This window comes from Cherax quadricarinatus, chromosome 22 (assembly GCF_038502225.1).
Source record: "Cherax quadricarinatus isolate ZL_2023a chromosome 22, ASM3850222v1, whole genome shotgun sequence".
In the NCBI taxonomy this organism is placed as follows: Eukaryota; Metazoa; Arthropoda; class Malacostraca; order Decapoda; family Parastacidae; genus Cherax; species Cherax quadricarinatus.
In genome coordinates, this window is record NC_091313.1 from 26926845 (window position 1) to 26953576 (window position 26732).

General features: G+C 38.4%; 2 protein-coding genes across 2 annotated transcripts in view; one reads left to right on the forward strand and one right to left on the reverse strand.

Annotated features, from left to right (window-relative positions):
* The window catches only part of LOC128689707 (uncharacterized), a 78446-nt gene extending 55850 nt beyond the window's left edge, over positions 1 to 22596 (forward strand). Inside the window, exons 7-9 of the mRNA XM_070087608.1 lie at positions 1353 to 1491; positions 8568 to 8697; positions 22303 to 22596. Coding sequence (XP_069943709.1) covers positions 1353 to 1491; positions 8568 to 8697; positions 22303 to 22394 — 361 coding nt within the window. The 3' untranslated portion in view covers positions 22395 to 22596. The remainder of the gene's footprint in view (positions 1 to 1352; positions 1492 to 8567; positions 8698 to 22302) is intronic.
* Positions 22597 to 22899: 303 nt separating this feature from the next.
* LOC128689708 (tubulin beta-1 chain) overlaps positions 22900 to 26732 on the reverse strand; it is a 51047-nt gene continuing 47214 nt past the window's right edge. Inside the window, exon 10 of the mRNA XM_070087607.1 lies at positions 22900 to 26574. Within this exon, the coding sequence (XP_069943708.1) occupies positions 26331 to 26574 (244 nt within the window). The 3' untranslated portion in view covers positions 22900 to 26330. The remainder of the gene's footprint in view (positions 26575 to 26732) is intronic.

The following is a 26732-nucleotide window of genomic DNA, read 5'->3' on the forward strand; positions in this document are numbered from 1 at the left end:
AATACTGTTCACATATATGCTTCAATGTAAACACTTGATCTACACATCCCCTACCCACTCTGAAGCCTCCTTGCAAAAGCACTTACAAAAATAAACTTACATAATTGGTCGAGTTGGGAGCTGATTGTTATCCGGGGGTCCACTGTACCTTGAAATTGAGCTCAAAGTAGCGGAAATGTTCGATTTTTGCCGATGTTCAATGAACTTGTAAGCCAAGTTGGTTAATTTTATTAGGTGTATTCTAACCTAACCACTCTGTAATTCGGCAAAGTCAGTAATCCGGCACACTACAGGTCCCAATGATGCCGGATTTGTGATGGAGGATTTGTACCATTATAATATACTCCTCACTTAGTGATGAATTCGTTTACTGACATGTTCTTAGGAACGGAACTCTGTCATTAAGTGAGGAGGGGCTGTATTATGCTAATAATTATGGGAGAAGAATGAGAGGGGCACCAGGGTAGACAGGTACAGGATGTGGCACAACCATAGCAGCAGCAGCAGCAGCGGTGTCAAGCTATGCCAGAACATTAATTAGCGAGTGTATTGTAGGCAGGGCTGGCAAGGGTACCTAAAAGAGTGGTATTAAAGGTAGTCATAGAAAGCGAGATGTCATGGCCGCAGGAGAAAGTGAGGTAGTGGCTGAACTGCTGCAAGTTGAAGTTAGGAAGTATGAGGTGAGGAGGTTGAGGTGACTCATCTATAGTAGGGACAAATGCAGTGAGAGACTCAGTTGTGGCAGATGATTGCCTATAAACTGCAGTCTATCATCATCATCAGTGATAGATACACAAGCAGCAATTTTTAACTTTTATCTGGACATTTCACAGCAGTTTATAAAGTCAGTACCCCCATACCTTTACTATTAAAATCTCCATCATTACTGGTTGCAATCCTTTCCCTTTGACTCATGTTCCTTACCCCTAAAAATTCTGATTGCCATCCAATCTACTTAAAAACTGTCGAACATTTAAAGCAGTTAGGTGATGACTTCTGCAGTTAGGTAAGGAGTCTCATTATTATTAGATTTGGGGAAAGTGGCAAATCTACAGAGATCACACAGTACCTGGGAAATGGGAGGTAGTCAGGTTCAACTCAAGTAATACTTGGCAACTCAATGGCTTGGATCAAGAGCATCAAGGCACTTCTTTTGGATGGAATAAAGCTTTTTTTGAGATGCCACTCACTAGTTTCTGAAATCCTAATTTTCATTACAGGCTCCCATCTCTCCCTTTCAATACAGAGCATTTGTTAAGAGCATTTTCAGGTGAGTGCTTACAAATCCTTTTTTTAAATATATATTAAGGTTCTTATATTGATTTGCCATTAATAACATATAATTTTAACAGGGAAAATTGTAATAAGAAGGCTGCGAAGGCCCTGAGGCAGATATATCGCCGCCCTTATTTCATTCCCCATATGGTTGATCTGTCCGACTCAAACTGGGTCCTTATATCATCCGATTTTCGGGGAAAAGTGTATAAAGAGGTAAGTAACCAAATAGAGTAATGTTTGGCAGTTATATTTTTTATATCTATTATATTTGTTACAGTGGCTATTTATTCCAAAATGAATTTATTTTAAGAACTTAAGAACATAAGAAAGAAGGAACACTGCAGCAGGCCTACTGGCCCATGCGGGGCAGGTCCATGTCAACCCCCGGCTTAGACCAATAGCCCAACCAGTCAGGTCACCTCCACTTAAGGAAGGAGCATGGCTTCTGACCCAGTAGCACCAGCTAGTCAGGGCCAACATTAAAAATTTCAAGCTTTTGTTAGCTATAGTCATCTTGAGTGTTATTGAAACATTTATTCTAAGATGGTAACTGCAGAAGTTACTCTTCATGATTTCTTAACTTTTCTATGGACACTGGCACCACATAGTTGACATAGTTTTGACCACAAACAAATCGCATGTCAGGAAACCTGACATGAAATGTTTAGAAGTACACTTTACAGTAAAACCTGTAATTAATGGACCTCTAACAGATTTTGACAGTTATGGACTAAAATATTGGCTGGACAAGAGTTGGAAGCATATGACAAAATGTAAAACAGTCCATAATTCTGGATTTTGTCCATAGTGATAGTTTCTGGTTGTCTTCATAATCATCAGACCAGGTCTGATGACTTGAGCAGCCATGTGCAGGACCTGCCTGGTTTTGTTGTTTCTAGAGCCATAGGCTGCCCGTGCTAGTTTCTTGTTTGTATTTACATGTATGCTCGTTGCCTCCAATTTTCCCTGAATTTACAGTGTTTTAAGTATATTAGGTAAAAGAAAATGGCTTCTAAAGCAAGTGGTGATGCCGGGAGAAAAATGTGTAATTCTGTGCTCAGTAGAAAATTTAACTAATAAAAAAAGGTTGAGTCTGGCATCTCAGTATCACTGTTATGCAAGGAATATGATGTTAAAAAGTGCCTCATATCCACAAGCAAGGACACACTTAGAGACTATGCTCTTAAGTTTAGCATAGATGCTAGCTAAACTCAAAATAAAAGTTAGTCTGAGTTGCCACTGTCAATCACAGCAGTTTACATCTTGTCTCTCCACCACAAAAGATAAGTAAAATATGTAACTGTAAATTATGTACAGTACTATAAAATTACTATGTAGCACAATATCCCTATTGTTAGTGCTTGGTTGTCTTCTGGATTGGTGGACCAGGTCCTCCGATTCTGAACTTCGACCATTTACGACAGACGAAGTTGTAACATCACGATAGGAAACAAATCACAGAATGGGTGGGACTCAAATCCATGGCAGGCAAGCCCTAAAACTCAGAGGCCAGTGTGGCAACCACTGGGCCAGAGCCAGCTGGTCCACTGGTTAATACACTGGCCTGTGAGTTTTAGGACTCACCTGCATGGGTTCAAGCCCCATCCATAATGTGATTTGATTTTGTCCATTTATCATCTTGAAAAGTTAATTTCATAATTTAGAAGTTTCAGACAATCATACACTCCCCCCCCCACTAGTCCATTAATTAAAGGCTTCACTGTATATAGTATTTTTCTGCATATTATCGTACTTTGAAATACAGTAACAAATATTCTGTGCGTTTTAACATAGAAAGTAAAGTTCTGTATATGCTAGTCAAACCTCAAGGGGATTAACTCTGTATTAGGAGGTAACAGAAGATCACAACCATAGAGATCTTGAATTTTGATCACATAGGTTGCTGCAGAAGCGCATCATATATCCCAATGCAATAGCATATTAAAAGAATTAAGAGTAAGATGGAGTGCAGATGAACAAGGAGGCTTTAGGAAGGGTAGGGGGTGTGTAGACCAAGTGTTTACAGTGAAACATATAGGTGTACAGTATTTAGATAAGGGTAAAGAGGTTTTTGTGGCATTTATGGATTTGAAAAAGGTGTATGATAGGGTGGATGGGGGGCAATGTGGCAGATGTTGCAAATGTATGGAATAGGCGGGTTATTGAAAACAGTGAAGACAGTAGGCATAGTATCAAAGATACAGTACTTTGTTCCACAATCAGCTCCTTGCACTGTATCATTCACTCATCTACCCTTATCTCACATATGGAATTTGTGCATGGGGATCAACAACATTCAATCACCTAAGGCCACTAATAACATAGCAAAAGGCTGCAGTCAGAATAATGATAAATTCCCACTCCCTACAGCATACTCCACCAATATTCAAAAGTCTTAAATTGCTCAACGTTAAGAACATCCATACTTATTTATGTGCCTGCTACATACATAGAAAACTACACTCAAACATAAACCCTCCACTCAAACTTCTCCTCGCCAACCTTAACAGGACACACGACCACAATTCAAGACACATCTCTTTTTGATGTACCCCGTGTTCATATCTCACTGTGTATAAACTCTTTGCACATAAAGGGCCCCAAAATTTGGAATACATTACCAGTAAATACTAAAGGAAACAGGTCTGAACACCAATTTAAAGCTTTTATAAAAAATCACCTACTCACCCTAAACTAAATACTCAATACCCAGTTACCTAAATCTTAAAACTTCAAATCTAGATGCCCAAAGTTCATACATTATTAATACTACATTGTAGTATAAATACCTACCCTTAAAAATACTGCCTTACACCCAATTGTAGCATTCTCAGACTACTTTCAACAACTCACAATGTTATATTCCCATAATATAATTTCAGTATTCATTATTGCAACTATTGTAATTAGAGTAAAATTACTGTTTACTATAAAGAAAAAAAGGTGTACAACTTAATACTAAAGAAATTGATCATAGTTTATTTAAGTAGTCTGTAAGCCATAAAGTCTGCCTATAATGCCTAGGCATGATAGTGGCTCTTTGCACTGCAGATCATTATTGTAATTTCATAGTCTCAATGTAATCTTGCAAAGAAATAAAATTTGTTTGTTGTTTGTTTTTGTTTGAGGATAGTGAGGCTCAGATTAGAGTATTTAGGCGAGAGGGATATTGTTTTCAAGTAAAAGTAGGCCTTACACAGGGATGTGTGATGTCACTATGGTTGTTTAACCCATAAACGGTCCAAGCGTATATATACGTTTTTTCAACATTTGAAAGTATGTAAAAAAATTAGATCTTTTTTTTTTTTTTTTTTTTTGTACATTTGAAAACGTAAAAAAACTTTGATTTACTTTTTTTTTTTTTTTTTTTGTTATATTTGAAAATATGTAAAAAAAACATAGATCTACTTTTGGAGCACTACGCATGTGAACGTAGATCTGCTTGGACCGTTTACGGGTTAATATATTTATAGATGGAGTTGCAAGAGGTGTGGGATTAACCCATTAAGGGTCTGTCCCTTAGATCTACGGCTTTACGTTCAGGGTCCAAACCGTAGATCTACGCCATGAGCTCAGCTCACTCTGATAAACTGTGAGTGGTACATTTGGGCCTAGATATGAGAGAATACATCTATGTGGTATGTGTGCACCACATAAAACAAATCCTGCAGCACACTGTGTATGAGAGAAAAAACTGAGACCATGATTTTCGATTAAAACAGTGACTTTGCAGTGTTTTTTCGTATGTTTTTTATAGTTGTATTTGTGATTTCTTGGTCTCATTTGATAGAATGGAAGACATATTACAGAAATAGAGATTATTTTGATTGGTTTTAGCACTGGAAATGGCTTGAAACTGAGCTCAAAGTAGCGGAAATGTTAAATTTTTGCCGATGTTCAAGAGTAAACTAACGACCTCACACGTCTAATACACGTCAGCTGGTGGGTCTAATATACATTCACAAATGTGGTGATAATATTTATACAATTATTACAATATTGCATAACAGTAAATCTTTATTTTTTGGTGTGAATAAAAATTCATTATGTGAATAAAAAATCAAAATGGAATTTATTTGTAAAGCCTCAAAACATAACTAATGAACAGAGGAAATGTTGGTTTAGTGCCAGGAATACCTACATAGTTTATTCTGGACCCTATTTTGAAATTGGAATATTTTGAACTTTGTGTTAAATTGGCCAAATTACCAATTTCTGATCATTTTATTTTGTGATTGAAACAGTTGACTTGGCAATTTCTTGTGCTCAATCGATAGAATAGAAGTAATACTAGTGAAATAGCTAAGAATTTGGTCGACTGGAATAATGTAATTGGCCTAAAATGAGAGTCAAAGTAGGCAAAATTGCCGATTCGTAAATATCGCTGACACATCAAAATTCGCGAGAGCATAATTTCGTCAATTTTCCATCAAATTTCGTACTTTTTGTTTTATTACCTTCACAAAAAGATTCTCTACCATTTCATAAGAAAAAATATTTTTTTTTTTTTTTTTTTTTTTTTTTTATAAATTCTTGGACACTGGGGCACCACTTCAGATTTTGGCCTTGGACACTGAAGGGGTTAAAAGAAAAAGACTCCAACACAAAGTGGAAGTTGTCACAGTTGCTCTTTGCTGATGACACTTTGCTTTTGGGAGATTCTGCAGAGAAGTTGTAGAGGTTGGTTGGCTAGTTTGGTAGGATATGTAAAAGAAGGAAATTAAAGGTGAATATAGGAAAGAGTAAGGTGATGAGGATAAAAAAATTAGGTAACGGAAGATTGGATATCAGGTTGGAGGGAGAGTATGGAGGAGGTGAATGTACATACACAGATATCTGGGAGTGGACGTGTCAGCAGATGGGTCTATGAAGGATGAGGTGAATCATAGAATTGATGAGGGGAAAAAGGCGAGTGGTGCACTGAGGAGTCTGGAGACAAAGAACATTATCCATGAAAGCGAAGAGGGGAATGTATGAGAGTATAGTTATACTAACAGTCTTATATGGGTGTGAAGCATGGGTGGTGAATGTTGCAACAAGGAGAAGGCTGGAATCAGTGGAGATGTCATGTCTGAGGGTATTGTGTGGTGTGAATATAATGCAGAGAATCCCTAGTTTGGAGATTAGGAGGTGTGGGATTACCAAGACTATTGTAGTGTAAGCGCATCTCTAGCAAGACTGTGATGGAGTGAATGATAAAAGTTTTTCTTTTTCGGGCCATCCCGCCTTGGTGGGAAACAGCCTTTGTGTTTATAAAAATAATAGCATACTTGATCAACTAAAAATTGTTGAGAGATGTCTAGACTGACCCTGTCATCAGATAGTACAGTACGTATTTTTCAGAGATGGCATAACTAGTATGTACATGATTACAGCTTAATTAGAAATTATAGAGCTGTATATATCTTAACAGGTTAAAATGTAATCATTTGTCCTAAGGCTGTATTGGGTGTTTGATCCTGAATCTGGCCATATCTGACATCTCAGTCCAGCTTATGAAGCACACTCTTTAGTATCAAGGGTACCATTTCATTGTCAATATCACCCTGCCTCGGTGGGAGACGGCCGACTTGTTGAAAAAAAAAAAAAAAAATTACCAGCTAATGTAGATATAATCAAATGTAAACTTTCCCAGATGGGAAAGTATTATGTGCTGGAATACAATAAAATTAATTCATTCAGAGACAACCCACTCAGAAATGTTCAAGAAATGTCAAAATATTTATCCACAGTGTCATATTATCAACCATTCTGGAAAAATACCCTGACTTTTCCTATTGTAGATAATGTATAGTAACGTTTAAATTCGAGTATGCCTTGTTAAAAGATAAGGCAATACAGCCTCTCCTCACTTAGCGATGTACCGGTTTACTGACGCCTTGGACTTACAACATACTCTCTGACCAGTATACATACCTAAATACTGTAATGTAAATTAGAGCTGATTTTCTCTATTCTGTTTATTACACTATACAGAACACTATCGTATAAATGTTTAAAAAATACCAGAAATGTTATAAAAGGTGCAAAGGTGACATTAAAACAATATCAAAGATTGTTGACACAAACCCACTGCCATTATATTATGCTCCTCACTTAGTGGCGAATTTGTTTACTGACGTGGTCTTAGGAACAGAACTCTGTCGTTAAGCGAGGAGAGGATGTATAAATAAGCCAAAATCACGCAAAGCAACACTAATATTTTTGTGACTTACTTCATGTCTGCATAAATAACTCATTATGTTGTAATAAAGTTGGTAGAATTACCGACAATATGTAAAGTAAAAGGACACAAGTGCAACTAATGTGACATTTTATTGTGGCAACGTTTCGCTCTCCAGGAGCTTTATCAAGCCATTACAAACAATACATGGACACAGAGGGTATAAAGGCTGAGCCTTTATATACCCTCTGTGTCCATGTATTGTTTGTAATGGCTTGATAAAGCTCCTGGAGAGCGAAACGTTGCCACAATAAAATGTCACATTAGTTGCACTTGTGTCCTTTTACTTTACAACTCATTATGTTGTAACCAGATAAACATATAAATAGTTCATTACCACTGTAATTTGTTTAACTATCAAAACTTGGGTTCAGTTCCTGGACCCATTATGTGCATAACTAGCTAGCTTAACTTGACTCACAAAATCGTAATGACACCACTGTGTCCACCACTGTGGACACAGTGGTGCCTATGCTAACCCTCCTATGGTGTAGAAATATACCTAGTTGGACAAATCTTATTGAAGCTAGCTGGCCCAGTGGCTAACGCGACGGTCTGGAGTTTTGAGACACTCTGACCGCGGGTTCAAACCCTACCCCTGGTATTTTTTTTTTTTTTTTTTAGCTAGCTTAACATGGAACAAGTATCCAAGCTTTCAATAGAAAACTATCACTACTTCCACCAAGTGCCAGATCAATCAAACTGATGGTTATGTGGGCAGACTGGCAACATTTACAGCCTGGTTGATTAGGCATTCTACATATTAATATCACTAAATGGTGAGAACCTTTCTAAGTGAATGTGAAGTGTACACTTTGGTTGTATTGAAAGGATTGGAGAAGGTTCCAGTCTCCCCAGCATGTAAGTTTTATAAGTGGTGCAATGTCAGTAAGAGTTAATCTTATCCCCATGCTAATTTTATCCCCATCCTGCAGGATGTGGGCCTGTAATGCACAGAGTTAAACTGTGGGGATTTATGCAAACTATATACATTTAGGCTTGGAAATATAATTTTCACGTTAAATGTATTAATATTGTTACACTTAAATAATCCTTTCTCCCGCAGATAGACTTCCAGACAGAGTTACTATGGGTGGCTCAGGTCCGGGGTTGGAGTCGCATAAGGCTGGTGCCTAGGGAACCTTGTGACCATTTCTGTCCCGAGCTGCTCGAAACTATTACAGAGAGCCAAATGAGTAAGTTCAATAATTTCCATTCAGACAAATTGATATCCCCATGTGTGACAGTTTTTAACACCTATGTCATTCCCCATCAAGGCAGGGTTACCCAGTAATGAATAATTATTTAATCCTTAGCTTTCTCTTCAGAACTGAATGGACATGACAATTCAGAGTGCAGGCACTAATGCTTACCAGTAGAACTCGAGGCTGGCTAACCAGTTTACCCAGATCCCTTTGTAGATATTACGTTGCTCTCACACCAGAAGTACATCAGATCCTTAAAACTACTTTTTTTACACTCGCTTCACTAACACACACAAGCATGTGTGTGTTAGTGAAGTGTGTTATTATGACGTAACAGTATTCACACAAAAAAAAAAAAAAATAATCATTCAGCACTGACTCAAATTACAGTCTTTCCTGGGACATGCCATACACCCTCTTGGTCAACTTATTTCACTCTTGTCATCATTAATATTTGGCAGATCTAATGACAGGATGGATAATGAGAACCTTCAAAACTAGGGATGCCAAGCCCATGATGACACTCTTCAGGTCACTTGTTCTATCTAGGCAAAAATATTGCTGCACACTAACCACCTTTCAAGGCAGGTGAAATTGCTGACCTAGAAAATGTACAGAGAACCTTCACGGCGCGCATAACGGAGATAAAACACCTCAATTACTGGGAGCGCTTGAGGTTCCTGAACCTGTAGTCCCTGGAATGCAGGTGGGAGAGATACATGATTATATACACCTGGAAAATCCTAGAGGGACTAGTACCGAACTTGCACACGAAAATCACTCGCTACGAAAGCAAAAGACTTGGCAGATGATGCAACATCCCCCCAATGAAAAGCAGGGGTGTCACTAGCACATTAAGAGACCATACAATAAGTGTCAGGGGCCCGAGACTGTTCAACTGCCTCCCAGCATATACTATAAGGGGGATTACCAATAGACCCCTGGCAGTCTTCAAGCTGGCACTGGACAAGCACCTAAAGTCGGTTCCTGACCAGCCGGGCTGTGGCTCGTGTGTTGGTTTGCGTACAGCCAGCAGTAACAGCCTGGTTGATCAGGCTCTGATCCACCAGGAGGCCTGGTCACAGACCGGGCCGCAGGGGCGTTGACCGCCGGAACTCTCTCCAGGTAAACTGCATTGTATAGAATTTCTGCCCCCAGTTGTTTTCACAAGGAGACATTAATTTCTTAATTGTCTTGCATTGCTGAATTCTAGGCCTAGAGAATGTAAAGCAGTCAAGTTTGATCTGTGGAAAATAGTAGCTGCAATTCCTTGGATCAAGACCTTCATACCTTCAACATCAAGGCACCTTCCCTTTGAAGGGTCTGTCCATTGCATGCTTAAAAATGCCATGTAATTATTTCTAAGGCTTAAGTAGGGTCTGACATCCTCAATGTAATGCACCTACCATCTGACTTACGACCGCTCGACATAGGTCCACTTGACTTATGACCATGCATCTGGCAGCTGGGCTGTACCGGCTTATGCATACCACTGTACAATATTTGATGATACTTGCGGCGGCAGTGCGCCATGCAGGCAGCATCATACTGTATTAACTGTACTAACTGAACGGTAAATTTCACCATGGCCCCTAAGAGGAAGTCTGAATCTTGTACTGGAGATTGTGGCAAGAAAGGCTCTTACTCTCGAACTCTATTTGTTTTCACTGTTGCACATAAACCTGTATATCTGTCTGTCTTTATGTCTTTGTGTGTGTGTCTGTCTGTCTGTCTTTGTCTACCTGTCTGTCTGTCTCTGAAGTGCTCATTAAGAGTGTAATTGCTCTTGATGCCATATTAATAATGATAACACGATAATAATCACTCTGAGGTGCATTAAATGTATATAAAACATTAATATAGACATTTTGCTTAATCCATCTATGATTTTGTTTCAAAATTATATAATAAACATGCTATGTAACAAACATAAATTAACAAATATGAGATGTTTTTCTGGTCGGCTTCACAGAGTGAACAAAAGCCATTCATGTCTGGGCTGGTAATAACAACTGGTTTATTTACCAAACTCGCAAACCTTCTACACTCTCATTCTCTCTCTCTCTCTCTCTCTCTCTACATTAAGACTACAGATATTTTAAGGTAAGTGAACACGATTATTATACAGTGGTCCCTCAATAATCGTCCATAATCCGTTCCTGGAAGTGGGACTATTATCGAAATGGACAATTTACGAATCAATTTTCCCCATAAGAAATAGTAATGTAAATTCAATTAATCCGTTCCTGACACCCAGAAGTATTAAAACAAAAAATTTTTTTACATGAAATATAGATGTAGTACATAAACAATACAGTGGCACATGATGAATTAAACATTAACAGAATAACACTTACCTTTATTGGCGATTCTTCTTTGTGTATGGAAGACTGGAGAAGGAGACTGATTGGATGATTTATTGTTTGGAAGGGGAATCCCCTTCCATCAACACCTCGGGTACCAATTGCTTTTCTGGGGTTACTTCTCTTCTCTGTTTCTTAATGCCACTAGGACCACCTTGAGAGTCACTGGAGTCCTGTCTCGCAAAAAAACTGTCCAGAGAGCTCTGTTTCTGGCGTCTCTTTAAAACTTCCCTAAAATGGGCCAAGACTCTGTCACTGTACAAGTTGCCGATATGGCTTGCAACATCCTTCTCTGGGTGATGTTTCTCCATAAATCTTTCCATCCTACCCCACATTTCAAAAATCTCCTTAATTTCTGAAGAAGGCACCTTCCTCCATCTCCCTTCCTCCTCCTCCTCTGCAGCAAGATTCTGAGCTGCGATCTGTTGCTCTTCCTGCTGAAGCTCTTGCAGCTCCTCAGTGGTTAGCTCTTCGTTGTGGTCCTCCACCAACTCTTCCACATCCTCCAAACTCACATCCAACCCCATGGAACTCCCCAGTGCCACAATGGATTTAACAACTGACATAGGCTCATCAGGGTCAGCCCCAAACCCTTCAAAATCCCTCTTGTGGACACAATCTGGCCACAATTTTCTCCAAGCAGAGTTCAAAGTCCTGGTAGTCACTCCCTCCCAAGCCTTACCTATAAGGCTTACGCAATGGAGAATACTGAAGTGTTCTTTCCAAAAATCTCGTAGGGTCAAGTGAGTGTCTGAGGTCACATTCAAGCACCTTTCAAACATTGCTTTGGTGTAGAGTTTTTTAAAGTTTGCAATGACCTGCTGGTCCATGGGCTGGAGGAGAGGAGTGGTATTCAGGGGCAAGAACTTTACTGTGATGAACCCAAACTCCTTCAGAATTAGGTCATCCAAGTTTGGAGGATGAGCAAGTGCATTGTCCATTACTAGGAGGCACTTGAGATCCAATTTCTTTTCCAGGAGGTAATTCTTCACACTAGGGCCAAACACTTCATTGAACCACTCATCAAAAATTTCCCTCATGACCCATGCCTTACTATTAGATTTCCAAAACACACACAATTTACTCTTCATAACATTGTTTTTCTTGAACACACTGGGATTTTCAGAATGGTACACTAGTAACGGCTTCACTTTGAAACCCCCACTAGCATTAGCACAGAACATTAGCGTCAGCCTGTCTTTCATAGACTTGTGTCCTGGCAGCGCCTTTTCTTCCTGAGTAATGTAGGTCCTCTTTGGCATTTTCTTCCAAAAGAGGCCTGTTTCATCACAATTGAACACTTGTTCAGGTTTGTCCTTCACTGTTTATGTACTCCTTGAATTCATGTACATATTTTTCAGAATGTAGGATTGCGAATGAGCAAGGAGGTTTCAGAGTGGGTAGGGGATGTGTAGATCAAGTGTTTACATAGAAGCATATATGTGAACAGTATTTAGATAAAGGTAGGGAAGTTTTTATTGCATTTATGGATTTAGAAAAGGCATATGATAGTGGATAGAGGAGCAATGTGGCAGATGTTGCAAGTATATGGAATAGGTGGTAAGTTATTAAATGCTGTAAAGAGTTTTTATGAAGATAGTGAGGCTCAGGTTAGGGTGTGTAGAAGAGAGGGAGACTACTTCCCAGTAAAAGTAGGTCTTAGACAGGGATGTGTAATGTCACCATGGTTGTTTAATATATTTATAGATGGGGATGTAAAGGAAGTAAATGCTAGGGTGTTCGGGAGAGGGGTGGGATTAAATTTTGGGGAATCAAATTCAAAATGGGAATTGACACAGTTACTTTTTGCTGATGATACTGTGCTTATGGGAGATTCTAAAGAAAAATTGCAAAGGTTAGTGGATGAGTTTGGGAATGTGTGTAAAGGTAGAAAGTTGAAAGTGAACATAGAAAAGAGTAAGGTAATGAGGGTATCAAATGATTTAGATAAAGAAAAATTGGATATCAAATTGGGGAGGAGGAGTATGGAAGAAGTGAATGTTTTCAGATACTTGGGAGTTGACGTGTCAGCGGATGGATTTATGAAGGATGAGGTTAATCATAGAATTGATGAGGGAAAAAAGGTGAGTGGTGCGTTGAGGTATATGTGGAGTCAAAAAACGTTATCTATGGAGGCAAAGAAGGGAATGTATGAAAGTATAGTAGTACCAACACTCTTATATGGGTGTGAAGCTTGGGTGGTAAATGCAGCAGCAAGGAGACGGAGGCAGTGGAGATGTCCTGTTTAAGGGCAATGTGTGGTGTAAATATTATGCAGAAAATTCAGAGTGTGGAAATTAGGAAAAGGTGTGGAGTTAATAAAAGTATTAGTCAAGAGGGCAGAAGAGGGGTTGTTGAGGTGGTTTAGTCATTTAGAGAGAATGGATCAAAGTAGAATGACATGGAAAGCATATAAATCTATAGGGGAAGGAAGGAGGGGTAGGGGTTGTCCTTGAAAGGGTTGGAGAGAGGGGGTAAAGGAGGTTTTGTGGGCAAGGGGCTTGGACTTCCAGCAAGCGTGCGTGAGCGTGTTAGATAGGAGTGAATGGAGACGAATGGTACTTGGGACCTGACAATCTGTTGGAGTGTGAGCAGGGTAATATTTAGTGAAGGGATTCAGGGAAACCGGTTATTTTCATATAGTCGGACTTGAGTCCTGGAAATGGGTAGTACAATGCCTGCACTTTAAAGGAGGGGTTTGGGATATTGACAGTTTGGAGGGATATGTTGTGTATCTTTATATGTGTATGCTTCTAAACTGTTGTATTCTGAGCACCTCTGCAAAAACAGTGATAATGTGTGAGTGGTGTGAAAGTGTTGAATGATGATGAAAGTATTTTCTTTTTGGGGATTCTCTTTCTTTTTTGGGTCACCCTGCCTCGGTGGGAGACGGCTGACTTGTTGAAAAAAAAAAAAAAAAAAAATTCAGCCGCCTTGTGGTCCGAACTGGCAGCCTCACCATGCCTTACCACACTGTGTGTGCCAGTACGCTTCTTAAATCTCTCAAACCTTAAATTCACTCGCATCACTAGTTGCAGGCAATTTCTTTACCAAATCGTCATGCAACTGCCTAGCCTTTTCACAAATAAGCGACGTCATAAGACTATCTCCTGCTAATTGTTTCATTTATCCACACCAATAATAACTTCTCAACATCTTCAAGTACTGGTGATCTCATTTTTGTCAGCATATTTACCCCCTTTGCAACAACAGCGTCCTTGATTTCCTTTTTCTTGGCTATGATGGAAGATATGGTTGTACGGGATTTGTTATACATCCTGGCCAGTTCGCCCACACGTATGCCACTATCATATTGTTCAATGATGTTTTTCTTAAATTCAATCGTATTTCTCACCTTTACCAAAGGCTTGGCACTAGGAGCTTTCTTTGGAGCCATGGTAGCTTATTTAGCACTTAAATAACTTGCAAGCACTAAAATAAATGGAATAGTATTTCGCTGGAGCACGTGAGGGGACCGTCGCTCTCTGGTAAACAATGGCACACTGGCTGGGAAGGAAAGGCCGAGGCGGCTCAGAGCGTGAGTATGCGTCCGGGACGAAGGACTATTAGCGAGTTACTGGACCATTTGCAAGCCAATATTTTGACGAAAAAACAGGACTATTTCCGAAATGGACGACTTTCAGGCCGGACGATTATTGAGGGACCACTGTATTATAGTTTAATAATAATATTAGTACATACATATTATTGTAATATTATTTTTATTAATTTAGGGCACTGGAGCACATATCCACTGTCTGGATTTTTTGGGTTATCCTAAGTAATTCATACTATGTATGATAACTTTACTTATGTGTACCTGAGAGAGATAGAGATTATATATATATATATATATATATATATATATATATATATATATTTTATAGGTAGTAGGTTGGTAGACAGCAACCACCCAGGGAGGTACTACCGTCCTGCCAAGTGAGTGTAAAACGAAGCCTGTGATTGTTTTACATGATGGTAGGATTGCTGATGTCTTTTGTCTGTCTCATAAATATGCAAGATTACAGGCATGTCTTGCTACTTCTACTTACACTTAGGTCACACTACACATACATGTACACATTTATTTATACACACTCATCTGAGTTTTCTTTGATTTTATCTTAATAGTTCTTGGTCTTATTAATTTTCCTTTTATATCCATGGGGAAGTGGAATAAGAATCTTTCCTCCGTAAGCCATGCGTGTTGTAAAAGTCAACTAAAATGCCGGGAACAATGGGCTAGTAACCCCTTTTCCTGTAAAGATTACTAAAAAGAATAAGAAGAAGAAAATTGTCAAAGTGGGAAGTCTGAATGTGCGTGGATGTTGTGCAGATGATAAGAAAGAGATGATTGTGGATGTTATGAATGAGAAGAAGCTGGATGTCCTGGCTTTAAGTGAAACAAAGCTGAAGGGGGTGGGAGAGTTTCAGTGGAGAGGAATAAATGGGATTAGGTCAGGGGTTTCAAATAGAGTTAGAGCTAAAGAAGGAGTAGCAATAATGTTGAAGGATAAGCTATGGCAGGAAAAGAGGGACTATAAATGTATTAATTCAAGGATTATGTGGAGTAAAATAAAGATTGGATGTGAAAAGTGGGTTATAATAAGCGTGTATGCACCTGGAGAAGAGAGAAGTGTAGAGGAGAGAGAGAGATTTTGGGAAATGTTGAGTGAATGCGTGGGGAGTTTTGAATCAAGTGTGAGAGTAATGGTGGTTGGGGATTTTAATGCTAAAGTGGGTAAAAATGTTATGGAGGGAGTAGTAGGTAATTTTGGGGTGCCAGGGGTAAATGTAAATGGGGAGCCTTTAATTGAGCTATGTGTAGAAAGAAATTTGGTAATAAGTAATACATATTTTATGAAAAAGAGGATAAATAAATATACAAGGTATGATGTAGCACGTAATGAAAGTAGTTTATTAGATTATGTATTGGTGGATAAAAGGTTGATGGGTAGGCTCCAGGATGTACATGTTTATAGAGGGGCAACTGATATATCGGATCATTATTTAGTTGTAGCTACAGTTAGAGTAAGAGGTAGATGGGAAAAGAGGAAGGTGGCAACAACAAGTAAGAGGGAGGTGAAAGTGTATAAACTAAGGGAGGAGGAAGTTCGGGTGAGATATAAGCGACTATTGGCAGAAAGGTGGGCTAGTGCAAAGATGAGTAGTGGGGGGGTTGAAGAGGGTTGGAATAGTTTTAAAAATGCAGTATTAGAATGTGGGGCAGAAGTTTGTGGTTATAGGAGGGTGGGGGCAGGAGGAAAGAGGAGTGATTGGTGGAATGATGAAGTAAAGGGTGTGATAAAAGAGAAAAAGGTAGCTTATGAGAGGTTTTTACAAAGCAGAAGTGTTATAAGAAGAGCAGAGTATATGGAGAGTAAAAGAAAGGTAAAGAGAGTGGTGAGAGAGTGCAAAAGGAGAGCAGATGATAGAGTGGGAGAGGCACTGTCAAGAAATTTTAATGAAAATAAGAAAAAATTTTGGAGTGAGTTAAACAAGTTAAGAAAGCCTAGGGAAAATATGGATTTGTCAGTTAAAAACAGAGTAGGGGAGTTAGTAGATGGGGAGATGGAGGTATTGGGAAGATGGCGAGAATATTTTGAGGAACTTTTAAATGTTAAGGAAGAAACAGAGGCAGTAATTTCATGCACTGGTCAGGGAGGTATACCATCTTTTAGGAGTGAAGAAGAGCAGAATGTAAGTGTGGGGGAGGTACGTGAGGCATTACGTAAAATGAAAGGGGGTAAAGCAGCTGGAACTGATGGGATCATGACAGAAATGTTAAAAGCAGGGGGGGATATAGTGTTGGAGTGGTTGGTACTTTTGTTTAATAAATGTATGAAAGAGGGGAAGGTACCTAGGGATTGGCAGAGAGCATGTATAGTCCCTTTATATAAAGGGAAAGGGGACAAAAGAGACTGTAAAAATTATAGAGGAATAAGCTTACTGAGTATACCAGGAAAAGTGTACGGTAGGGTTATAATTGAAAGAATTAGAGGTAAGACAGAATGTAGGATTGCGGATGAGCAAGGAGGTTTTAGAGTGGGTAGGGGATGTGTAGATCAGGTGTTTACATTGAAGCATATATGTGAACAGTATTTAGATAAAGATAGGGAAGTTTTTATTGCATTTATGGATTTAGAAAAGGCATATGATAGAGTGGATAGAGGAGCAATGTGGCAGATGTTGCAAGTATATGGAATAGGTGGTAAGTTATTAAATGCTGTAAAGAGTTTTTATGAGGATAGTGAGGCTCAGGTTAGGGTGTGTAGAAGAGAGGGAGACTACTTCCCGGTAAAAGTAGGTCTTAGACAGGGATGTGTAATGTCACCATGGTTGTTTAATATATTTATAGATGGGGTTGTAAAGGAAGTAAATGCTAGGGTGTTTGGGAGAGGGGTGGGATTAAATTATGGGGAATCAAATTCAAAATGGGAATTGACACAGTTACTTTTTGCTGATGATACTGTGCTTATGGGAGATTCTAAAGAAAAATTGCAAAGGTTAGTGGATGAGTTTGGGAATGTGTGTAAAGGTAGAAAGTTGAAAGTGAACATAGAAAAGAGTAAGGTGATGAGGGTGTCAAATGATTTAGATAAAGAAAAATTGGATATCAAATTGGGGAGGAGGAGTATGGAAGAAGTGAATGTTTTCAGATACTTGGGAGTTGACGTGTCGGCGGATGGATTTATGAAGGATGAGGTTAATCATAGAATTGATGAGGGAAAAAAGGTGAGTGGTGCGTTGAGGTATATGTGGAGTCAAAAAACGTTATCTATGGAGGCAAAGAAGGGAATGTATGAAAGTATAGTAGTACCAACACTCTTATATGGGTGTGAAGCTTGGGTGGTAAATGCAGCAGCGAGGAGACGGTTGGAGGCAGCGGAGATGTCCTGTTTAAGGGCAATGTGTGGTGTAAATATTATGCAGAAAATTCGGAGTGTGGAAATTAGGAGAAGGTGTGGAGTTAATAAAAGTATTAGTCAGAGGGCAGAAGAGGGGTTGTTGAGGTGGTTTGGTCATTTAGAGAGAATGGATCACAGTAGAATGACATGGAAAGCATATAAATCTATAGGGGAAGGAAGGCGGGGTAGGGGTCGTCCTCGAAAGGGTTGGAGAGAGGGGGTAAAGGAGGTTTTGTGGGTAAGGGGCTTGGACTTCCAGCAAGCGTGCGTGAGCGTGTTAGATAGGAGTGAATGGAGACGAATGGTACTTGGGACCTGACGAGCTGTTGGAGTGTGAGCAGGGTAATATTTAGTGAAGGGATTCAGGGAAACCGGTTATTTTCATATAGTCGGACTTGAGTCCTGGAAATGGGAAGTACAATGCCTGCACTTTAAAGGAGGGGTTTGGGATATTGGCAGTTTGGAGGGATATGTTGTGTATCTTTATATGTGTATGCTTCTAGACTGTTGTATTCTGAGCACCTCTGCAAAAACAGTGATAATGTGCGAGTGTGATGAAAGTGTTGAATGATGATGAAAGTATTTTCTTTTTTGGGGATTTTCTTTCTTTTTTGGGTCACCCTGCCTCGGTGGGAGACGGCCGACTTGTTGAAAAAATAAAAAAAAAAAAATATATATATATATATATATATATATATATATATACATATATATATATATATATATCGAGAGAGAGAGAGCCAAATTCAGTCAGCCAGGCAGCCAACCACCCATCCGGCCAGCTAGCCGGATACGTATTACATATGTTCCAGAGTTGTTTCTCTTAGGGCATGGGTTACAGGACATTCTGGCAGGATGACACTACCAGTGGTATTCTCCCATTCCACTGTGTCAACAATACTTAACCCTTTGACTGTCGCGGCCGTATATACAGTGGACCCCCGCATACTGGACGCCTTGCATAACGGACAATCCGCATACCGGAGGCTTTGATCGCTAAAATTTTGCCTCGCATACCGCCCAAAAACCCGCTCAGCGCCCTTCGTCCGAGACGCGTCCAATGTGCGGCCTGAGCCACGCTCACATGTTCCGCCGGTGGCATTGTTTACCAGCCAGCCTCCGCGGTAACATCCAAGCATACAATCGGAACATTTCGTATTATTACAGTGTTTTTGGTGATTTTTTTCTGGAAAATAAGTGACCATGGGCCCCAAGATAGCTTCTAGTGCCAACCCTACAGCAATAAGGGTGAGAATTACTTTGGAGATGAATAAAAAGATCATTGATAAGTATGAAAGTGGAGTGAGTGTCTCCAAGCTGGCCAGGTTGTATAATAAACCCCAATCAACCATCGCTACTATTGGTGTTACAGCTGCTGCTGCTGCTGTACCACCGTCAGCTGCTGCTGCTGCTGTAGCATCGTCTGCTGCTGCTGTAGCATCGTCTGCTGCTGCTGTAGCATCGTCTGCTGCTGCTGTAACATCGTCAGTTGCTGCTGTAGCATCGTCTGCTGCTGCTGTAGCATCGTCTGCTGCTGCTGCTGCTGCTGTAGTACCGTCTGCTGCTGCTGTAGCATCGTCTGCTGCTGCTGTAACATCGTCAGTTGCTACTGTAGCATCGTCTGCTGCTGCTGCTGCTGCTGCTGTAGCATCGTCTGCTGCTGCTGCTGCTGCTGTACCACCGTTGTTGGTGTGGCTTATTGAGAATACCAAGAAACAATTAACCCCAGAGGATTTGCCACCCAGGATAACCCAAAAAAGTCAGTGTCATCGAAGACTGTCTAACTTATTTCCATTGGGGTCCTTAATCTTGTCTCCCAGGATGCAACCCACATCAGTCGACTAACACCCAGGTGAACAGGAAAAATGCCTGGAACTAGTGCTCATATTGGTGAATTTAGAGCCAGCAAAGGTTGGTTTGAGAGATTTAAGAATCGTAGTGACATACACAGTGTGATAAGGCCTGTTCTGGAAGAAAATACCAAACAGGACCTGCAGTACTCAGGAGGAAAAGGCACTCCCAGGACACTGTCTCATCAGTCATTGCTGCATCTTCAATAAAGGTAAGTGTCATTTATTCTTCATTTAGTAGAGTAGTACATGCACAATATATATTGTGCATGTACTACTCTACTATTGTGCATGTATCCTTCTCTTTGTGTGTAGGAAAATGTATATTTCTTGTGGTAAAATTTTTTTTTTCATACTTTTGGGTGTCTTGCACGGATTAATTTGATTTCCATTATTTCTTATGGGGAAAATTCATTCGCATACCGAACATTTCGCATAACAACCAGCCCTCTTGCACGGATTAAGGTCGCTATGCGGGGGTCCACTGTATATGTCTTACGAGGTACCGTGTTTGACGTATATACATGTATACTCATAAATTCTAGCGGCTTCAAATCAAGCAGGAGAAAGCTGGTAGGCCCACATTTGAGAGAATGGGTCTATGTGGTCAGTGTGCACCATAAAAAAAAAAATCCTGGAGCACGCAGTGCATAATGAGAAAAAAAAAAAATCTGACCATTTTTTTTTTTAATTAAAATGCCGACTTTGTGGTTTATTTTCGTATAGTATTTATGGTTATATTCTCGTTTTCTTGGTCTCATTTGATAGAATGGAAAATATATTATAGAAATAGAGGTGATTTTGATTGATTTTACTATAAAAAGAACCTGGAAATGGAGCTCAAAGTAGGGGAAATGTTTGATTTTTGCCCATGTTCAAAAGTAAACAAATGATGTCATTGTCCAATAAATGTCCAACTAGCCATTCTGATATGCAGTCATGAATGGGTTTGTTATTTATACAATTATTACAGTATTGCAGTAGTCTGCATAATAGTAAGTCTTCTATTTTTTGTTTGAATAAAAATTCAAAATAGAAACCAAGAGTAATATCAGAGGGGCCTGGAGACATGACTGATGAACAAAGAATGTTATTTTAGAGCCAGGAATGTTTGCATTGTTCATTCTGGACCTTATTTTGAAATTGTCATTTTTTAATTTTCGTGAAATTGGCCAAATTGCAAATTTCTGACCACATTATTGGGTAGTTGAAATCGGTAAATGGGCAGTTTCTTATACTCGATCGATAGGAAAAATGGAGTTCTAAAGAAATAGCTATGAGTTTGGTCTACCGGAACAACGGAATTAGCCGAAAATAGGGCTGAAAGTGGGCGAAATCGCCGATTTGTAAATATCATCGAGGTCGCTAACTTCACGAGAGCATAATTCCGTCAGTTTTCCATCAAATTTCGTTTTTTTTTTGGTGTCATTACAATCGGAAAAAGATTCTCTATCATTTCATAAGATTTTTTTTTTTTTTTTTTTTTAAATTTTGCGACACCAGGAGACACCTCAGGATTGGGGGTTGCGACAGTCAAGGGGTTAAAGATAGCAGTAACGTATGATACTATACAAGATGTAAAATTTACAATACAGTTCACTACCATGTATACATTTTATACAGTACATAAATTATTAAAATATATCAATAGAAGTAAATTATGGTAAAAAGAATGAAATAATGATTGTGCATTACAGTACTATGTAGGTAGTTTATGTAGTAAAAGTGAGACATTATGCCCTACCCAGTATGTCGGCAATTTTCAAAGGTTTGACTTGTGTCCATTTTGACTTAGGACCAGTTGGTCGGAACCAAGCTCAGTCGGATGGTACTTGTGTTCTTTTCTTGCTGTTAATCATAAAAATCTTTTTAAATCACTGTATTTCAATTATTTTTTATGTGCAGTATTTAAGTTTAAAATGCTTTGGTTTTTATTATTATTCATAGGGAAGTACTTAATCTGTATAGGTCATACAGCATCTGGGGAATGGGATGTAATCAGGTTTGATTCTGGGAAGGGGAGGATAGCTCCAGTTCCTGGGATCAGGAGCTGTTCAGCAGCATCTGGCACCCATTCCTCTGGCCCTCAACCATCTATGAAAGAAGCTTTGGATATCAAAATATAGCACTATGAAGCACTGTATATCATTTTCAAATGAAAAAGTTGCATGTCCTTTCCAAGACAGGGTTTCCATAATTCTAATTATGAAAATTGTTCATGTCATTACTATTTAGATTTTTTACTTGGTAAATAAGACAGTCAGTGCAGTTAAGTCTTTATTAGTACAACATTTCACCCATGAGTGGGCTTTATCAAGTACTTAACTTCAATGCATTAAGTGTCTGTTTACCACTTCTCCGCATTACACTTATACTAAATATACATGCTGTAAAATTAATTTTATTTTACTATTCATTATGAATTGTTATAACCCTTATCTGGTATTTTAATTACATGGGTAATTATTATTTCAGTTGTGGTAACAAATTTACTCTGGAAATTTGAATACATCCCTGGAGAGCACACAGATAACTTGGCTGTTGCTGTTGGTGGCTTCTGGACGTAAATTACTGTACGGTATTTATAAAGTCTGACACGGTATAAAAAATCCAAGCTATGAGGGTACTGAAAGCTTTCACATGTCTAACTGTATAAGGATCCTACAATAAAGTTTAATGGATTTCACATAAATATTTTAAATTAACCTTTAGAAATAGAATTCTACAAGTTGAGAATTAAAAGAAAAATATATACATAAGTTAAGCTACTTCCCTCTTTTTTTTCTTTTTCATATGAGGTTATTCAGATAGTACATTAAAGATTTTTATGTATACATTATTTAATGTTCATTTAAAACTTTAGCTAAATAGGCAACATGAGCTATGATATATAAAGGACTAAATTATACAAATTTCTGAATACAGGTCCAGTTGAATGCCTGATTTATGGCATAACCAAAATTTCAGTGCAATATTGTAGTGATGCAGTATTTCATAAATGCAATGATTGCTGTATTGATACAATCATTGTGTGGATGTATTTCACATCACTTGTGCCTTTATTACTGATGGTGTGATCAATTCTTTAAGTAGGAGCATATATGGTGAAGGTACAAAATTAACATATTACAATAGGGATTATGGGATAAAATCCAATACGTGTATTTAACCAGTATGACTCGCAAAATCATAACGTGATTCCAAACCAATCACAGAACTGTTGGGGCTTGAACCTGTGGCAGGCAAGTAAACCTCACCAAGGCCCCAAATGGAAATAAGTCACTTTGACTTTTCTGGGCTATCCTATGTCATCTACACATGCTGCTATGTTTGATATATAATTTATGTAACTGTACCTGAATAAACTTACTAACCACTGGTCCATGCCTAACAAGATTCATCCAATAAGGTATACATGTATTTCTGTACACCATAAGAATGTTGGCATGGGCTCCAAGGTGACCACACAGGCAGGGATTAGTCTGTAAAAAAAAATCCTGCATGTGTTGTCACAGTAGGGCCTGTGCTAACATTCCTATGGTGTATAGAAAAACAGCAGGACCCCTGTATCCGCGGGGAGATACGTTCCAAGGACTTGCTGTGGATACAGAAACTGTGGAAAGTAGCAAACCCTACATACAAGTCCTGTACATATCTATTATTAAAGTTTAATTGATTAATTATGGACAGTAAGAGGAGAATTATCACTTTCACTGATGAGCACTTTATGGCTTCTCTTAAGCTGTAAATAACTGCCAGCTTCTTTACTTTTGCGCTTTGAGCCATTATTATGCAAAATTAGGCGGTATTTTTAGGCCACAGTGAACCATGGATAACTGAAACGTTGGATACCAAATCAGTGAATACAGGGGTTCTACTGTGTACCTAGTTGGGTCAATCTTGTTAGGCCAGCATAAACCAGTGGTTAAGCACACTGGCCTGTGAATTTTAAGACTTGCCTGTTATGGGTACAAACCCCCAACTGTTCTGTGATTTAGCTAATAATAAAAACAGAGTACAGTTCTCATGAACAGATGTAACAAGGCATCTGGTACCCATTAAGAATTATTTCCTTAGTACTGAATGTAATTTTTAATACCCATAAAATTATTTACATGTTAAATATAATTACACTGGGTAAGCAAAAATTGGTTACCATCCTGATAGTGTTTTAGGAAGTACTACATGCTTTATAAATTTCATTTTCAAGCATTTCCTTAGTCTTTTATATTAGAGCATCAATAGGGAGGTCTGGAGCTAATGTGGATCATTGCTTTACTAAGAGCATCAATAAAAACATTTAAAATTATTTTGCTCATTTTTTAAATTGTATGATTAGTGATTAATTATATATGACAGAAAGGAGGCAAAAGTTGTTACTGATAATCAGTTTGTTCTTAAAAGGTAAATACTTTTATGTGCACAAAATAAAACTTTTAATTTTAATAACTTTTATATTATTTATATATATATTATCACACTGGCCGATTCCCACCAAGGCAGGGTGGCCCAAAAAAGAAAAACTTTCACCATCATTCACTCCATCACTGTCTTGCCAGAAGGGTGCTTTACACTACAGTTTTTAAACTGCAACCTTAACACCCCTCCTTTTATATGTTAATAATATAACACACCTGATTAAGATGTGTAGTATTTGATTCTGTTAGGCGAAATTTCTGTGTAGGCGACGTGTTTGTGGGGTTGAATCTGTTGCAACTGTTCAGTCAATTAGTACTTTTAAACTGGTAACTAATGCTGCTTAGGATTAATGTAGTGACTCCATCAAGAGGCACTATAATAATCCTTTCTATTACATAATGTGATTGATTGATTTTACAATACAGTAATTGCTTTTTTTTAGTACCAAACATGCAAGCACATATACTATATGAAAATTTATACCATGTTAAAACTGACACTAATTATGGTAGTGTACCGTAGAAAGGACTGTTTTGCCACCACCATTAATATAAGATTATGGTAAATCTTAAGAGCAGGTTTTAACCACCTTCTGTGTAAAGGGACAAAATTATTTTATACCAATGGCAACGTTTTTTTCAAACAGTTTACAAGATAACATCAAGTTCAAGCCACTTTTTTAACCATGGTAATCCTGAAAAGACAGCTCCATGTTGCTATGTGCATTTCAACCTCTGAAGAGGTATAGCACTCACATAGGTATGTATTATTGGGCATATAATTAATGTTTGGTTCTGATTAAAACAAGTGGAACAGTAGAGTTTCTTTGTTGCAACATTTCGCCTGCAGGCTTCTTCAGTCTAGTGCATAAGAGACTAAGTATCAGATACAGTAGAAGTGTTCAGCTTCATAGTCTCAAAGTGAACTTTGATCAAGACATCTTTATGATGAACAAAAGACCGAGGAACTAACCACCTCAATATTACTTCAAGGCTGAGAGATTGATCACCTTCTCACTGCTGCTTTCTGCCATATTTATTCATCTCTGTATTAGTGAAGAAGCCTGCAAAGCAGGCAAAATGTATGGACAAAGATGCACAACCATGACACACATCTAGTCAGTATTGTATATCATTAATATAATGTCTAGTTTTGCTCTTGACAAAAAAGAATGACTGATGATAGCTCATGATGGAAGCACAAAATTACTCTTAATCACTGGGGAAAAAAAAAACATTCAGTTCAGTGTAGAATGTCCATCAACAGGAACAAATTGATGGTTCGGGTTAACATTTTCCTCAATTGCCACAAAGCTGTAGTTGTTACAGTTTAAAATATTACAGAATAATTGGTAACAATATTTTGAAGGTAAAATGCTAAAAATTTTTTTTACAAGTTATAATGTACCAATAGTTTGTCAGCACTGAAGTGTATATGTAAACAATAATAAATTAAGTACTAACCAGATAAGGTTATACAGAAAAAGTATAGATAAAACAAAAAGTTTAAATAAATGTTATAAAATAAATCCCATTCATAAGAAATATGAATTATGAAGACTTAAATTTGATACAAGGCTGATATGGGAACAAAGAGAAGGAAGTACATACTACAACCACTGAAAACTTTAAAAGAATTACCAGCATGATAAACTAAACACTGGATGGGATACATGCATAGTTCTGCTCCTGTAACTACAAATAGAACCTCTTACAATTTATGTACCATTCTTCATAAATTAGCTGTTGGAAAAGGATTTTTCTAATAGTAAGGGCAATGATGAGTCTATGTGATGACTTTGGGCCAGGACTGTCACCTGGCTAACCTCTCACCAAATTTAATAATGTTTATTAATGGCAAGTTTGCCAATTTGGTATTTTAAAAGATATACCGAGATTTTCAACTGTGGTAATGTTTATACAGTTTAGGTGAGCGATAATGAATTTTCATTGGAAAAAAAAGGACATGGCCATACATGTAGGCAAATGTACTTTATACACATACATGTGAATTTCTTTATGCAGTTCTTATTGTATCACTTTCTTTTTAATTAGCATTCTAATGTGGAATAGTGTCATTCTGCCTTATTCTTCATGCTCTGGCTCTGCATCTTGTTCAGGCTCCTGATCCAGCTCGTGTTCCAGTTCAGGCTCTGGCTCTGGTTCTGGTTCAGGTTCTGGATTGTGGTGTAGTTCCTCCTCATCTTCCTCTTCCTCTTCCTCTTCATCATTAGTGGCTTCTTGGTACTGTTGATATTCAGACACCAAGTCGTTCATATTTGCCTCAGCCTCTGTGAATTCCATTTCATCCATTCCCTCTCCTGTGTACCTGAAGAATTAAAGATCTTTAGGAGAGAGAAACTCATTTCCTCTCACTCATAGCAGTAGGAAGGCGGTGCAACACGAGGTCATAGTATTCAGGAAGTGTAACACGAAGTCACTGGTAGTACACGTGGTGCAATAGTCACTAGTACCACAGTATACAGG